The 16,845-nt window shown below is 46.8% G+C and overlaps 2 protein-coding genes across 5 annotated transcripts in view; one reads left to right on the top strand and one right to left on the bottom strand.

The window, feature by feature from the left end:
* Brd3 (bromodomain containing 3) overlaps positions 1–3,447 on the top strand; it is a 31,239-nt gene extending 27,792 nt beyond the window's left edge. For all 4 annotated transcript variants that reach the window (XM_041674387.1, XM_041674386.1, XM_041674389.1 and 1 more), the window contains 2 exons: positions 321–446; positions 1,143–3,447. In XM_041674387.1, the coding sequence (XP_041530321.1) occupies positions 321–446; positions 1,143–1,258 (242 nt within the window). In that variant the 3' untranslated portion in view covers positions 1,259–3,447. The remainder of the gene's footprint in view (positions 1–320; positions 447–1,142) is intronic.
* Positions 3,448–6,011: 2,564 nt separating this feature from the next.
* On the bottom strand, positions 6,012–8,256 carry Brd3os (BRD3 opposite strand). The gene has a single exon (XM_041674922.1). The coding sequence runs from the start codon at positions 6,940–6,942 to the stop codon at positions 6,688–6,690; it is 255 nt and encodes an 84-aa protein (XP_041530856.1). The 5' UTR covers positions 6,943–8,256; the 3' UTR covers positions 6,012–6,687.
* Between the last annotated feature and the right edge of the window lie 8,589 nt (positions 8,257–16,845).

Genomic DNA, 16,845 nt, shown 5'->3' with positions numbered 1-16,845 from the left:
ATAGCTGTGCTGAAGGAGGACTGAGACAGGGTCTGTGCCCTTCCCGTGGACAGAGGACAAGTCATAGCCCAGACTCTAGACTCTGGTAAGGTGTAGAGATGAGGGAAGGCTCTGAAGATGTGTCACGGTGGTTCCAGGTCCCTGGTGTTTCCTACTACACAGGGATCCGATAACAGCTCTGCACCAAAGACACTGATTATACAGCAAGGCAGGTGGTGCATGCACTAGTGTGTGGGACTGGGACTTTTTGGCTGCCTGGTTGGCTACTGGCTGCTGGCAAGTTATAGGGAATGTCTCACTGCTTACCTGCCATTCTACAGCAACAAGTGGGAAGAAGCAGGCAGCCAAATCGAAAGAGGAGCTAGCTCAGGAGAAGAAAAAGGAGCTGGAGAAGCGGCTACAGGATGTCAGTGGACAACTGAACAGCAAGAAACCCACTAAGAAAGGTAACCATCCAGGCCATCAGAGGACAGTAATCACAAGGACCAGAAGAGTTTGATCAACCTCCTAGTATCTCTTAGATTTATCTACAACTAGGGGTGGGGGCATCTTTGGCCTTTGGGAGGTTGCAGAATCATGTGTGTGTGTGCGTATAAGCTCCTAAAGGCCCACACAGTTGGGTTCCTGGAAAGAGCTCCTTAGGCCTGGGATCCACCCCTAAGCATCAATCACCAGCTTGTAAGAAGCGGCTAGTTTCTGGCTTTCTAACCCAGCATATTAAATTGGTGCAGTGGCAAGCTCTGTCTTCTGCCCAGGCCCTAGGTTTAGGTGAGTGGATATTTTTGTCTCTTCTTCTCTCTGGAGTTTGAGACCTTTTCCCTTTGTTTCAGAGATGCTCTAGAATAGCAGGATATAGGCAGTGGACAGAGTCTGAGACCATTGGTCAGCTGGGATCCCACCTGAGCTTGCATACCAAGTGCTATAGTTTTGTGGTTTCTATCTTCCTAGTGTCAGATAGGGCAGTGAGGGTCTGTGACTTGTGTCCTAGTGTGGCCACATGGCGACTGAATGCTATTTTATGAGCATCCTTCATATATTTGCTGTACCTCTGGGTCAAGACACAGATAACCTGTGACAGGGTAGTGGCGTGAACACTTTTGATCACACACTGCTCAGCGAGGGCCTCCTTGCTGTCCCTACAGAGAAGTCCAGCTCAGCGCCCTCAGGAGGCCCATCAAGGCTCAGCAGTAGCAGCTCCTCTGAGTCTGCGAGCAGCAGCTCCAGTGGGTCCAGCTCCGACAGCAGTGACTCAGAGTGAACTCGGACTGGAACAGAGCTGGACAGATGGACGTGGCACACGCCGACTGCAGTGTCCCCTCCTATGGTTAATATACTTTCGTTCCATGGTGTGCAGGTTTTCTTTTACTTCAGTGTTATGATCTCTTCCAGCTGTGCTCCGGTAGGGCGGAGAGCCTCGCACGTGCACCAGACCCCAAGAGAGGGCCGAGCTCTGTGGGAAATGCCTTTGCAGCTTGGTTTAGTTGTTTGGAGACTGCGGCCTGGGATGCTAACCTGATAACCATAGACACAGTGGGAGGTGTGGCTGGACCTGTCCAATACCTCTTCAGGCCCAGCCTCGCCCTTAGTAACTTGGAGGAAGCCTTTCAAGGGTTTTGGTCTAGAATGGGTTCTGTGTTTGAAAGCTGTTAGAACACTAACCAACAGGTTACTTCTCTCTGCAGGGGCTGAGGACAGGTGTGTCAGCCCACAGAAACCAGGCTGGGCCCCAGTAGAGGGTCCTGGTAGCTGCAGACCAGAGCCTCCCACCTCTGGGTTGGGTGTGGAGGAAGAGGGGTGCCGAGTTCTCTGGCCCTATGGCTGTGCAGCGTGCAGGTTTCGGGACACCGAAACTTTACCTCAACTTAAGGGAATAAAACAAATAACAAAAAGATTAAAAAAAAAACAACAAAATAGAAAACAATAACAAAAAACTTTTTTGTAAGTTCATCCATTTTCTACAGAAGTCCAGTCCAGCGTGCCCCACTTTGCTAGCGCTGCCTGGCTGCCGCCACCTCACACTCTGAACCACCTCCCCAGTTTTATGTATATATAAATACTTTATTTATTAACATCATTGGTCATTTTTAAAAAAAAAGGAAAAAAAAGAAAAGAAAAAAACCATAAATAAGTGCATTAAGAGAAGTAGTGGAAATACAGGCCTCTGGCGACGAGGAGACTGGACCCGTGGTGAGAAGATTTGGTCCTGTGGCGGCGTGCCCTTCTGGTGCTCATCACGTCTGGGCTCTCTGGGTTTTTTTTGTTTTTTTGTTTGTTTTGTTTTAGATGAACTTTGGGGATTTTACAAATGTAGACACCCTTCGGCTGCAGCACATCCTCATTTTATGTTGTCTGTTCAGTTCTTTCATACTAACATCAACGGAGGGAACCTCGGTTCTTCAACACAAGCTTTGTAAGCTGAGAGAAAAACGATGTATATCAGGCCAAGTCCTTGACATTTAATTTTCTATTGTAAAAAGTAATAATATACAGAGTTTAACAGAAAGTTCTGGTCAGTTTGTTGTTGTGGAGGCTGCCAAATGGTTTTGGAATTCAGGGTCAGCCTGGATTAGCTCTGAGCATTGTGGCCTCAGCCAGGAGCACATGGGCCAATCTCCCAGGCCTGTAAGTACCTGCCTCTCCAGCCTGCAGAGGCTCTTCCTGACCTCTCTACTTCTGACAGGGACAAAGGTGAGCCTGATGATCGCAGGGGTCCCTGTTCAAGAATTTCCAGTTAGCCCAGTAAACTGATTCTCCTGACCCCCACCTGAGAGAGCCAAGTGCAGAGCCTTGTGTTGTATGGTTTTACTTGTGGTGGGGTCTCTGCAGTTTCTTCCTTTGCTTCTAGGCAGAGCCAGGGACCCTTAACATCCCACATGGGAGAAGTTTAAAACTCCTAAAAGCAGTCCCACTAGCCCAGTAGTGAATGTGGGCAGGCAGTGGGCATCAAGCTCGGGAAGTGGCTGGCTGGCTACCATGTCTAGACGCCTGGTGAGTTATCAGTCAGTTTGTTAAACTTGTAAGCCAGTTTTGTTTATAATAAAAATATAAGTGGATTTTAAGGTTCCATTTTTTTAAAGTTACCCTTGTTTTTCAAAGGTATTTTTTAAACAGATCTTTAATAGAATATTTAAGCTGTGACTAAGAAATAAACATGAGGAAATTGACAGGCATTCACATGGGGTCTCAGTGGTGGCCTACCGTGACAGCCTAGCCAGCATGCCTGGGCAAGGCACAGTGCCTGGGCTTGCATAGGGTGCCTCTGTGAGCTGTTAGGCAAGCAGAGTCTGGCTCTGGAGTGGCATCCCAGCAGCGGGGAAGAGGTGTAGAGCTGGTTACACAGGATGGAGGGTCTGGCATTTCCACGACTGTGGTCCCTACTGAGCAGCTTCTGTCATTGGTGCTTTTAAGGTTTTTTTTTTTTTTTTTTTTTTTTTTTTAGCTTTCTGTCTAGACTTAAACTGTTTTGTCTCCAGAGTTTTGGAGGACATTGGTTCCCACAATGCCAGGCTGCAGGGTAACTACCATTCCCTTCTTGTGAGTTACAAAGGCTACATGGACTTAGATTGTCCTGTACAGAGGTGGAGGGCAGCTGTCCATGACTTCCTTGAGGGTTACATGCAGGGGTGGGGTAGGCACTTGGCAGAGTCTTGGAGGCCAAGGGATCAGATCTCCTCAGGCTGTGTAACTTAGCTTGCTTACAGACTGGAGACATTTTTTTTCTGTGTTTTTCTTGGTTTTTCCTTTTGCAGCTGTCACACCTTTTACAGTCATTTGGGAAACAAACCCACTGTTAAAGCTTTGTCATCCTGTTTATCATTGTCCCTGCTGCTGGCATAACACTTCCAGAAGCTTTTCTTTTTTTATATATATATTTAAAATGTTTCTTTTCTGTATGATGTGCATGCAAGTTTACCGTAACTTTTCTTAAACTTTTTAGTGCCGTTTCTAGTATATTCCTGTAAATGTCAGTTACTGAAAATGAGTCCATTGTAAGTAGTTTTAGCTTGTTTTTTGCAATGCCGGCCTCAACACCACAGAGTTAAAAACGGTAGGAAGTACTCTGGTGTCTCTGGTAATCATGAACCTTTCTCCTGGGGTGTTTGTTTTGTTTTCATAATAAAAAGAAGGGGGAAAAAGGCTATGTCTGTGTAGTTCTCTTTGCTGCAATGCCTCTTTTTTGTTGTTATTGTTTGTTTTTGTTTTTTCAAGACAGCGTTGGAGCCTGTCCGGGAACTCGCTCTGTAGAACCAGGCTCTCTTTGAACTCAGAGAGATCCACCTGCCTCTGCCTTCTGAATGCTGGGATGAAAGGCATGTGCCACCACTGCCCAACTGCAGTGCTTCTTTCTAAGGGCACAAGGCGAGCTCCTCACACTTGACCTCTTACAGCTCTTGGTAGAAACACACAGAACATCCCAAAAGGGCTTTAAAATAATTCAAGCTAAGTGTGGTGGCACATACCTGTAATCTATTGGGAAGTTGAAGCTGCAGAACTGATTTTTTTTTTTTTTTTTTTTTTGTGAGACGGGCATCTTTGTCTAACAGCTCTGGCTGTCCAGGAACTGCTCTGTAGACAAGGCTGGCTTCAGTGTCACAGAAATCGACCTGCCTTTGCCTCCCAAGTGCTAGGATTAAAGATGTGTGCCACCACTGCCCGGCTGCTGTGAATTCTTTAAGACCAGCCTATTACACAATAACAATGGAGACTCTTGCAGGACAGCAGCAAAGAACTTGGAATAGCTGCCATCCATCATGGTGCTGGGGGACAGGAAGTCCTCACTTGGACTGCCTGCCTTTCTGAGTATCAAGGCTTTCCTCAGACGGTTTCAACCATTCCCTCCCCTCCTTGCTGCAGTCTACTGTCAGGTTATTTGTGGCATAGGCCTCCAAGTGTTGTGAGGCCAGTGGAAATGTAGGTGAGAATCATGAAGAACCCTGTATTACTAAGAATAGGCTGTGGAGTGCCTTGGACACAGTGAAGAAGGAATGGGGAGTTGGGCTTTAGGGTCTAAGAATCCTAAAGTTTTCCAAGTGGCCAAGCCATTGGCATCAAGCCTGGGCGGGAGGTTCTTGTCGGGTCCTATGGCATGTCCATTCCATCCACAGTGGGTCAGGCTACCTCGTCATCCTTGCTGACACTAACCCTTCCCATCAGACTAGGCTCTTACAGCACTGACCTGGCCTCCCTAGACAGATGGCATCCTCCTGTAGTCTAAGCAGCTTAGTGACTTCCCAGTGTCCCCTACATGGGGCCTGATGCTTATGTGCCACTCATTCCTGCCGACACCCTGAAGACCGCTGTCCTGCAAGTGCTTACTCTCCTAACACAGTCTGTGACCTCAAATCCAATCTCCAAGTCAGTGCTGTGTCTGATGCAGTCTTGGGATAGCGTGAGGTGGAAGCATTTGGCAGAAAGTCTGAAGCTTTCCTGCAGGACTTCAGCTGAACTAAAAGGCTTGACAAGCTAAGGGAACAGTTTCCAACTCCTAGGACTCCCTGTCAGGTCCAAGCAACCTGAACTATTCAACGAGCTTCCTCTCTAAATGTACAGGGATATTCTACAGAAGTCCAACCCATGGCCTTGGTCTGCAGCGGGGACTAAGCCAAAGGACCTAGGTTCCTCAGGAGGCTCCAGCTAGCTAGGTCTGGCTGGCTGAAGTGTTTGAGGAATGCACTGTGTCCTGGTGGTTCTAGAACAAATTGGCACATCTCTAAAGAGATGTAGGGTATAGTGAACACAGCCAAGGGTGAGACGACATTCTCTTTACTTAGATTATAAGCCAGGTGCCATCTCTGCCAGTGAGTGCCTGGTGAGTGGGCAGAACAAGTTGCAAGTGGGGGTACTGCCACTGGCAGTTTGTCGCTGCAGAGTGCGAGGACATGCATGCCTTCTGACAGTGGCTGTTTGATGTATTTCCATGTTGGGGCTCCCTTATCAATCATTAGCTGTTAACTGTGTGCAGAAAGCTAAGGTTTTACACACCAAGGTAAATGAGAAAGGAAAGAGTCTTAAGACATTTATTTAGAAGACTCGGCTTTGACAAAACACATCTGAATTTGTATAGCTACACAGACCTTAAGTGCACCAGAGGCAAGTACGTTCCAGCTGTCTATACCATGTGTACTGAGGTGGAACATGAGATCTAATGAAGCCCACTGCGACCTGACAGGAAGGAGCCCCTATTCTCCACCATCAAGTAAATGTTCTTTCCCACACATGATTAGGTTTGGAATCAAATCAGGCGACTTCGATGGGGCTTTAAATTGCAGGGGTTTGCTTAAGGTGTTTAGGACATAACACACCTGCATACAAGACCAGTGTGGATGGTGCTGCAATGCAGTAACCTATACATCACTAAACTCTTGGCTTTGGAGTGCCACTACAGCCCAGGCCCCTTTCCACATGTCACTGTGGTGAACAGAGATCTGGGACCCTCCAAGAAGAGAGTCCTCTCTTTACCCGGGACCTGACCCATTTTGTATCAGGCAAGCAGCTCATAGGAGCTGGGGACGTCTCCCTGGTTTCCCTTTTGTTTGGAACAAGCATTGTGAGCGCCAAGGCCTGGGCAGTGAGGGGCACATCTAGGTACCAGCTGTTGATTGATAAAGGGCTGGGTGATATTCTTGGGTGTTGAGTTTTTATACCACAGCTTGCTCTTCACATCCATCAAGGGTCATCTCCCTGAGATTACATGACTGAGCAAAACTTAGACTGACCGGTGTCCCTAGAGACCCCAAGCTGGTTTTTGTCTCGAACTAAGATGGCTTCATTTCCATACTGGGAGTACCACATGCTACGACTCCTGCTCAGGTATGTACTGGGTGGTACAGACTCCAACTTCTGCTGCTGCTGTTGCCAAATGAGCAAGGAAGTGTCCCTGTACCGGAGGCGGGCAAAGCGTTCTGACAGGGCCTTCTCTGCCAGCGGGACCCGGCCACTCATCCCCCAGTCCCAGGCTCTTGCACACCTGGTTTTCCTCCTAGGTCAGGAACAGCTGGCTGCTTTGCTCTGTTAACTAGTTGGCCAAGAGCCTTGATGGCTGTTGGGTTAAGGAGTCCTTGTTCACCTTAGTCATGGATGTAGGCTACTCAGACCTTCCATGGGCAAGATCTCAGGAGGGCAGGGGAAGCCAAGACACCACTGACCCGGTTCAAACGCCATGTGAGAGTCATTCCAGACAGAAAGTGGGTCAGATTGGCGTTGTGGTCCAAACTCTGCACAATAGAGTTCTATAGACTTGGCAGAGCCTCTACACCACTCCACTCCACACACTCAGGTGTCCACTGCCTCTGCAACACTTCTGAACTCAGACATATCCAGGATCCCGAGAGAACGGGCATTGTACAGTCTACAGAAGGTGCTCACCAGTCCGCACTACTCACAACGCAGTTGGGATCTGGACTTAGTGCTGGTTCAAGTCCTTTTCTTCTAGCTACTCTTCCACTCTTAACATAGGTGACACTGCAAAGGGAAGAAGGTGTTGGGCATCGGGAGCAGGCCCAACACGGGCCTCGCCATCAGCAGCAGCCTGGATGGGGTAGAGTTCAGTGAAGCTACTCACGGATGCGGCCGGCTGAGCTGGGTGGAAGGGTGAGACGTGTGGGCAATCGCAGGTCCCTTAATAATCCACGGATGCTTAGTGATACCAGGGTCTCCGCTGGTGAGAGAAGCGTCCCTCAAATACGGAGCAGAACTCCTGGTAGGAGGGAGGATGCAAGTCCCACGCCCCTCGCCCCTGCTTCTGGCAAAAGTATAGCTTGCCCAGCCCTGTCCAGACGTTCCAGCAGAGTAGCCTTCCCGACCAGCGTGCGTGGACACGCGTGGGCCGGGTGACGCAGGTGCTCCAGGTCCGGGGTGGGTCCAGGAGGCCGCGGCTACGTCTCCATGGCAGCGTCGCAGGCGTGGTGAGTCGAGCGCCGAGGACCGGCTGCCTACGGACCCATGGATCACTCCGCGAGACGGGGGAAGACCCAGAGGGAGAGGCGGAGTTGAGAAGGGAAGAGAAGGGGGAGGAGGAACTGGAGAAGGAGGAACAGAAAACGTGTTGGGAATCTAAAGGGAGGGAAGAGGGGAGGAGCTGGGAGATGGGAAGAGCCGGTGGAAGAAGACGTCAAGAAGAGCAAAATCCAGAATAAGAGGCCTGGAGAGAGAAGAGGATCCTGAGAAAGTGTGTGTTGCGGGGAGAGGAAGACGTACTAGGAGATGGGGAGGAGCTGAAAGAGGCAGGATGAGAGGAAAACAGGAGTAGGGAAGGAGCATGAGGAAGAAGAACTGGGGAGGAGAGGATGAGGCTTGAGCCTAGGAGCCTGAAGAAGCGGAGGAGGAAGGGGCGTTTTGGGAGGAAAGGGACATTGCGGGAGTCGGTGGAGGTGGTAAAGACAAAGGGAAAAACTAGAAGAGAAAAGACGCCTGGGGAAGACAGGAGTCAGGATAAAGGAGTGGGCGGGCGGGCGGGGAGCGCGGGAGCCTAAGTGCTGGGGAGAACTTGGGGGCTGGGTTTGAGGCGGAGCCTGAAGAGGGAGGAGCTGCTGGGGAACACGGAGGAGATGCTGAGGAAGAGCAGGCGTTAACATTAAGGCACCTTCCCAGTCCTGATGCTGTTATAATGGTTCCTGCGGCTTTTCTTTATGTTTGGGTTGGAGTGCTCCAAGTGAAGCGTTGTTCTCCGGTTTTATTTCCTTTTTTGCAGTTACTTTGTCAGACCTATTGCTGTTATTATCGACATCCCACTCAAATGATGGGTGGATTTTTTTCTTAATTTATTCACTGTTGTGTGGGATGTATCGTTTCAAAAGCAGCTATATAACTCGACCACTCCACGTACTGTTCATCTGAATTGTCCTAACAGCCCCAGAGAAATTCAGCATGCACTCAACACTCACCTCTGCACTCTTCCGTTTAGACCCCAGCAACATACTTTGACCCCGTGTTCATCGTTTTCCTTCATAAAGTTATTTTCACAGTTTTCCCCAATGCAAGAATATTGACATCAGCGGGTAGGGAGGGTTAAGGGTAGGATGATGGTGGCCAGCGCATGGGAGGCAGAGGTAGGCAGATCTCTGAGTTTGAGGCCAGTTTAGTATAGGTAGTGTTTCAGGCCAATCAAGACTACATAACAAGACCTGGGAGGGAGGGAGGGAGGGAGGGAGGGAGGGGAAAAAGGAATATGAACACCCTCAAAGCAGAACCAATTTTCAGAATACCAATTCTTTTGTTTGTTTTTTTAATTTTATTTATTTTATGTATATAACTACTCTATTTGCATGTATGACTACATGCCAGAAGACAGCATCAGGTCCCACTATAGATGGCTGTGAGCCACCATGTGGTTTCTGGGAATCGAACTCAGGACCTCTGGAAGAACAGCCAGTGCTCTTAACCTCTGAGCCTTTTTTCCAGCTGTTTGTTTTTGAGGCAAGGTTTTTCTGTGTATCCCTGGCTGTCCTGGAACTCACTTTGTAGACCGGGCTGATCTCTAACTCAGAGACCCACCCACCTCTGCCTCCCGAGTGCTTGGACTAAAGGTGTGTGCCACCACTGTCCAGCTCCTTCTCAAGTTCTTAATGATTCTCCTTGAGAATCTTTAGTTATTTTGTTTTGTTTGTTTTTCAAGACAGGGTTTCTCTGTGATACAATCCTGGCTGTTCTGGAACTTGTTTTGTAGACCAGGTTGGGTTTGAACTCACTGAGATCCACCTATCCCTGCCTCCGAAGTGCTGGGATTAAAGGCATGTCCCACCACCTCCTTGAGTTCCTAATAATCTTCCTGCCTTGGCTGCTAGTAGAAGTAGCCATCAAGTGACTTACCTGATATCTGAAGGCAGGCCCCTGAGGGGTGGGCTGTTCATCCTAGCTCTACAGTTTGGGCTGCGTTTGCAGAAGATTTTCCTTTATCTATGCCCCTTGGTGCTGCCAGTTCCTGCATGTGTCCATGCCTGGGATCTCACCAGTGCTTACTGATTAGGCCAGTCACTGACTGTCCTTCCTGATCTGTCCATGCCCCATAGGAGCAGGAACTTCAGTAGCTTCTCTGTGCCTTCCCACCATGACAGTAGCAGTAAAACCCTCTATGTCCAGGAATCTGAACTGACAGGGCTGTATTTGCTCTCGGTTCTGGAAGTGAGATATCTGAACTCCTGTTGTGGATGGAGATGGGGATGTAGCTCAGTCGATAAGGTGTTTGTCTAGAATGCACACAGCCTAGATTAGACCCCTAGCACTTCATAAAATAAAACTGGGTGTGGTGGTACAGCCCCCACACACTGGAGGGCTGGAGGTGGGGGGCAGAAGAATAAGACGTTCAAGCCCATCCTTGGCTATGTAGTGAGCTTAAGGCCAGCCTGGGCTACACGAGAGAGACTGTATCTCAAAAAAAAAAAAGAGAGAGAGAGAGAGAGTCCAGGGGGTGGTAACACATACCTCTAATCTAAGTACTTGGGAGGCAGAGGTAGGTGGATCTCTGTGAGTTTGAGGCCAGCCTGGTCTACAGGTGGAGTTCTAGGACAGCTAGGGCTACACAGAGAAGTCCTATCTCAAAAAACAAACAAACAAACAAACAAAAAGACAAAAAAAAACCCAAACAAACAAACAAAAATTATGGATAAGGTGACTCTTACTGCCAGCACTCTGGGGGAAAGTTATCTGCAGGGTCTCCTAGCTACAATGACTGCTCTCTGTGTCTGTCCATCCTTAGCTTGCGGCTGAATCACTTCTGCCTCTACCTCAGTGACCACATGGCTATTCTTCCTCGTTGTGTCACCAAACAAATCCTCTACCCCATGTTACTGGGTCTCTAAGGATGCAACATTGAATCGAGAAGTCATAAAGATAATTTAAAAGGATCTCATTGTCAAGACCCCTTTTCCCAATCTGATTTCATTCTTGGGCCTCAGGGATTTCACACGCACACGTCTTTGGGCGACATACCACTTACCCTGCTTTTACACCTAACACAGAAATTGGTATTGAAATAAATGGGGGAGGTTGGGGTTGGTTATCTGGCCAGGTTGTGGCTGAAAGCTCTGGATACAGCTTATCTCAGGGAACAGGTCAAAGGGCAATGCTAACTAAACACTGACTAATCTGATTGTCCCCTCTGGTCACCGAGGAGGTGGAACCCAGTGGCAACTTCTGCAGGACCCAGAATGATGAAAAAGAAAAGTATTCAGTTGTTTTGGCTACAATATGGAATTTATTTATTTATTCAGGAAAGTTCTCCATGTGTATCACTAGCTGGCCTGAATCGCACTATGTAGCTCAAGCGGGCCCTGATTTACAATCCTCCTACCTCAGCTTTTTGAGCAGATAGAATTAAAGACCTGCACCACCAGGCCTGGCAAAGCTAGTGTTTTGTGTACACAGGGAAAGTGCTGATTTACAACCATTAGCCCAAAGTAATATTTTGTATTCAGTTTTTGAACTTGAATATATGCAAGCAATATTTTTTTAATCTTATCAAACCTCCTACTTCCTCCCTCCAAACTCTTCCCTGGTGCTATAGAGATGAATATTTTGCATTGGTATGGATCTTGGCTTATTGATACAAATTTAAGGTCAATTTTGTTATATTGCTGCTCTTGATTAAGGTATTGTGTTTGTGCAGCATAAAAATGTAATGTATAATTAAAAATACAGTTTAATTGATAGTTATCTATAATAGTCAAGCTTGTAGTCATGTTAGTTGGGTTTTCTAAATGTACAGAGATTTATTTCAGATGGATAGATATTCTTCAAACCTTTCAAAGAGTAACAGAATATGGCATTTAAAATGTTTAAGAAGTTAGGACTTTTCATGACAATGAGACTTATCTGCTCCTGGCAGGTACCAATCTACTTCAAGAGGATGATGAGCATCCAATAGTCTCCTTATGGAGTTTGTTAGCCATTTGTGCAAGAAATTTCTCTTTCTTGGACTGCTTGATGGTATGCTGTATGAACTGGACATGCAAGATCCACAGAAAAATAACTGCTGAAGTTGCCTAAAGAGGGTGTGACAGTCCTTCAGGGTTTCTGCTTCATAAAAGAGTATGCCAGACTTTCTGCAGGACACAGAAGAAAGTGACTGACAAACTGCCAATAGAGGCAAAACAGTCTTTCAAATTTCCTGCTTCATGGAAAAGTCTGCCAGATATTATGGGCCAGTAGGCTGAAGATGGATGCCCCAATGTTACAAAAGAACTCTGGGTGAGGGCTGGAGAGATGGCTCAGAGGTTAAGAGCACTGACTGCTCTTCCAGAGGTCCTGAGTTCAATTCCCAGCAACCACATGGTGGCTTACAGCCATCTATAATGAGACCTGGCGCCCCCTTCTGACTTGCAGGCACACGTGGAAGGAATGCTATACACATAATATAATAAATAAATAAATATTAAAAAAAAGAACTCTGGGTGACTGTCCAGGCAGCAAGATGTCTCTGTCAATTCTAGAGTTTTGAAAGTTGCTTACAATGAACTTCCTGTTTACTTAGGTAATATTATATCCTTCTGGGGTCTCTAATGGAGTTGAAGAATAGATAGTTGTAATTATAATTGTAAGTGGACCTAATATTGTAACTATAGTTCTTGTTTGATAACTGTTTTGCTATATGTAATTTTACTATGTTAAAGTTAAAATTTTACTTTTTACTTAGACAGAAAAGGGGAAGTGTTGTGGGATGTCCTTCTGTATATGTATTGCTTTAATTGGTTAATGAATAAAGCTCCTTTGGCCTATGGCAGGGCAGAATAGAGAAAGGTGGGAATTCCAAGCAGATACAGGAGGAAAGAAGGTGGAGTTGCAGTGGTGGCACACTCCTTTACACCCAGCACTCAGGATGCAGAGGCAGGAGGATCTCTGAGTTTGAGGTCAGCCTGGTCTACAGAGCTAGTTCCAGGACAGGCACCAAAGCTACACAGAGAAACCCTGTCACAAAACAAACAAACAAACAAACAAATGGCAGAGTCAGGGAGATGTCATGTAGCCTCTGAAGGAGACAAATGCCTGGGAACCTTACAAAACCTTGTGGTAAAATATAAAATAATGGAAATGGGTTAATTTAAGATATAAGAGCTAGCTAGCAATACACTTAAGTGACTGGCTAAGCAGTGTTGTAACTAATATAATTTCTGTGTGATTATTTCAGGTCTGGGCAGCTGGGAAACAAATAAGCAGCCTCTGCCTACACTGTAGGACAACCAACCTGTCTCCCTCCTGAGTTCATGTCCTTTTATTTTACTATTGCTGTTATTATTTTTATTGTTGTTAGCCCACTGATTCTAATTAATGCGGACCATATGCACACAAGTGTGGGATTATCCAATGGGGCATGGACAACCTACCGGTGCCCACATCCCCAGAGAAAAGTGCCTCTGAGAAGGCATCGGCTCCCAATAGCTCCTTAGTTAGGAATGGGACCTCAGGAGTCCCTCCCTCATCCATGCTGGAATTTTGTTTGTTTGTTTGTTTTTCGAGACAGGTTTTTTCTGTATAGCACTGGTTGTCCTGGAACTTGCTTGCAGACCAGACTAGCCTTGTTTACAGAGATCCACCTGCCTCTGGCTCCTGTTGCTGGGATCAGGCGTGCGCCGTAACTAATGGGGTACATGCTGGAATTTTGATTGACTTGATCTCATGCAGGTCGTGTGCAGGCGACAACAGCTGCTGTGAACTGCTGTGTGTGACAGGGTGTCATGTCTAGAGGACATTTCACGGTTCTCTCCCAGCTCTTACACGCTTTTCGCTCACTCTTTCCTGTGTGCTGTTCCCTGAGCCTTGAGTGAAGGGAGGTTGATACAGGTGACCTACTTGTGGCTGAGCACCCACAGTCCCCGTGGGATTTTTAAAATGATCTCTCAGAGAGGATAAAAGGCTAGCATTCCTAAATATTTGTTCTAGGCACAGCTTGCTACTCAAGGATGCTGTCTGCTAGTCTGAGGCAGCCTCCAGGAGGTCTCCTTGCCTGTTTGTGGTAGGCTTTATCAGGGAGAAGAAGCTGCCATAGTTGGCCCCACCATTTAAAAGAAATATTTATTCTTATGCATGTGGGTGTTCTGCCTGCATGTATGTCAGTGTGCCACATGCATGCCTCACACTCTCAGTGACTGGACAAAGGTGTGGACTCCCCTGAGACTGGAGTTACAGATGGTTGTAAGCCATCCTGTGGGTGCTGGGAATCTAAATGGGGTCATCTGGAAGAGAAGCCATTTCTATTTTTTTATATTTATTTATTTGTTTATTATGTATACAGTATTCTTCCTACAGGCCTCATTACAGATGGTTGTGAGCCACCATGTGGTTGTTGGGAATTGAACTCAGGACCTCTGGAAGAGCAGGCAATGCTCTTAACCCCTGAGCCATCTCTCCAGCCCCCGAGGCCAGTTCTCTTAACTGATGTGGTGTAGGAGGTTCTTCTGTTCATGTGTTGCTTTCATTGGGTAATGAATAAAGAAACTGCTTTGGGCCTGATAGGGCAGGACTTAGGTAGGTGGAGAAGACAGAACTGAATACTGGGAAGAAGGGCAGATGCCACGGATATTCTGCTTGAGACAGATGCTGGTTAGAATCTTGCTAGTAAGCCACAGTTGTGTGGTGATACACAGATTAATAGAAATGGGTTAAATTAAGATGTAAAAATTAGCCAGTAAGAAACTAGAGCTAATGGGCCAAGCAGTATTTTAATGAATACAGTTTCTGTGTGGTTATTTCGGGTATAAGCTAGTCAGGCAGGCGGGACAAAGGGCCCCCCTTTCCTTGTAACACTGATGAACCATCTTTTTCCCTCTATCCCTAACCCGTGGGTTTCACTGGATCAAGAATGAAGGAGGTCTGCGTTCCCCTAGGTGCCCAGACTTTGCCTATCAAACAAGCAGTGTTGGAGAACTCACAACTTGTGGAGTGGGTGGGATACTGTAAGTGATGAGCATGAATACTCAGACTGACTTCATCACCCTGGACTAAGACTTTGGGGAGTCTGATGCCAGGTGGTTCATTGACAGCATATTAGAACACAGTACAGTTTGGAAAGAAGTTTCCTGGTGTGTTATAATCCACGGTGCACCAGGAAGTGTCATTACACTGAAACTCAGGGTACATGTCATTCCTCCAAGAAGATGGATTCTAGAGATAAGCTATCTGTACTAACTTAAGGGCTTAAGGAAGGGTCTTGCCTGGTCTTGGTAATACAGATAGTGTAGAGGTCATTTGGGCTACGATCTACCTCTGGTCCTAGTTATGAGAGCTTGGGGGAGCCTCTGGCTATACAAATAACGTAAGGATCATTTAGACTACTAGGTATCATCTCCGGTCCTAGTTGTGGGAGCTTGAGGAGCCCCTGGCTGTAAGGAGCATTTAGATTACCTGCCATCTCAGGTCCTAGTTATAGGAGTTTGATATGGCCTAGCCCAACAGATAATTCAGATCATCAGGATATTAATCATTTCCAGTTCCCGGCTCTCTGGGTGGAGGAACAGGTTTTACATCTTTCCCATAGGAAAGATAATCCTGAATGCTCAGCATACCTGGTTTCTCTGGAGACCCGAGGGCTCAAAAATCTACTGCTGTACTCCCAACAATAGAGCCCTCAGTATCTCCTGTCTCCCAAATCACCTCTGGAACTCTGCCCTTTTATGGCACCCGCTCCTGAAATAGTCATTCATTTTTCCCTGTTCTAATATTGCCAAGCATCTGAAATACTGCAGATGCCACTCTGTCCTGGCACATAGATATGTCATGCCTCTGTTACAGGGAAAGTGGTAAAATTAGCTGCCTCCTTCCCAGAGCCCCAGACCCCCACCTACCTTCTTGCCTCCAGCTGAATGAAGGACCCTGGTCCCTAATAGGACACTTAGGGTGGAGAACTATGTTTTGCCCAAGAACTTAGTGGGGTAGGGGAGCCCTTGTCATGGCCTAGCCCACCTATGCATTGCTCCAAGTTTAAGTTAGGGAGGCTAAACCTCAGGGGTTTTTTCAAGGGGTTTCATGTCTTAGGAGGCTACCTCTTTGGGCATGTTCTGTTCTGACTCTGTTTTGGTTTTGGTTTTTGCTTGTTATTTTTTTTTTTTTGTTTGTTTGTTTTTTTTTTTTGATTTTTCGAGACAGGGTTTCTCCATAGCTTTTGGTTCCTGTCCTGGAACTAGCTCTTGGAGACCAGGCTGGCCTCAAACTCACAGAGATCCGCCTGTCTCTGCCTCCCGAGTGCTGGGATTAAAGGCATGCGCCACCACCGCCCGGCTGGTTTTTTTTTTTTTTTTTGTTTTGTTTTTAAGACAGAGACTATCTATATAGCACTGGCTGTCCTGAAACTCACCATGTAGACCAGGCTGGCTTCAAACACAAAGATCCGCCTGCTTCTCCCTCCCAAGTACTGATTAAAGAAAGCCATGAGTCACAGTGCCCAGCTTCAGTTCTTATTCTTATTATATGCTTTCTTGTATGTTTTGTTTCGAGACAGGGTTTCTCTGTAGCTTTGGAGCCTGTCCTGAAACTAGCCTTGAACTCACAGAGATCTGCCTGCCTCTGCCCCCCCAGTGCTGGGATTAAAGGTGTGCCACCACTGCCTGGCTTCTTATTCTTATTATAAGGAGATCTGAGACAGCATTTCCCTGCCAGAGCTCTGCCCCTTGACTCAGCAGACTTGACTCAGCAGAAGCTGCAGTATAGTAGAAGACTGCTTATTCATTTCCCAGTCGCCCAGAGCCAAATAGTCACACAGAAACTATATTATTAATTAATTGGCATTGCAAGTTTGGGCATATTCCTATCTATCCCTTACATCTTTTTTTTTAAATTTATTATTATGTATATGGTGTTCTGGAGACCAGATCTCATTATAGATATGTGTGAGCCATCATGTGGTTGCTGGGAATTGAA

This window comes from Microtus oregoni, unplaced genomic scaffold, assembly GCF_018167655.1.
Source record: "Microtus oregoni isolate MIOR12 unplaced genomic scaffold, Mior012 000025F_ref0000491, whole genome shotgun sequence".
Taxonomy (NCBI): domain Eukaryota; kingdom Metazoa; phylum Chordata; class Mammalia; order Rodentia; family Cricetidae; genus Microtus; species Microtus oregoni.
Note: the sequence above shows the minus strand (reverse complement) of the source record. Positions and strands in the feature narration are given on the sequence as shown.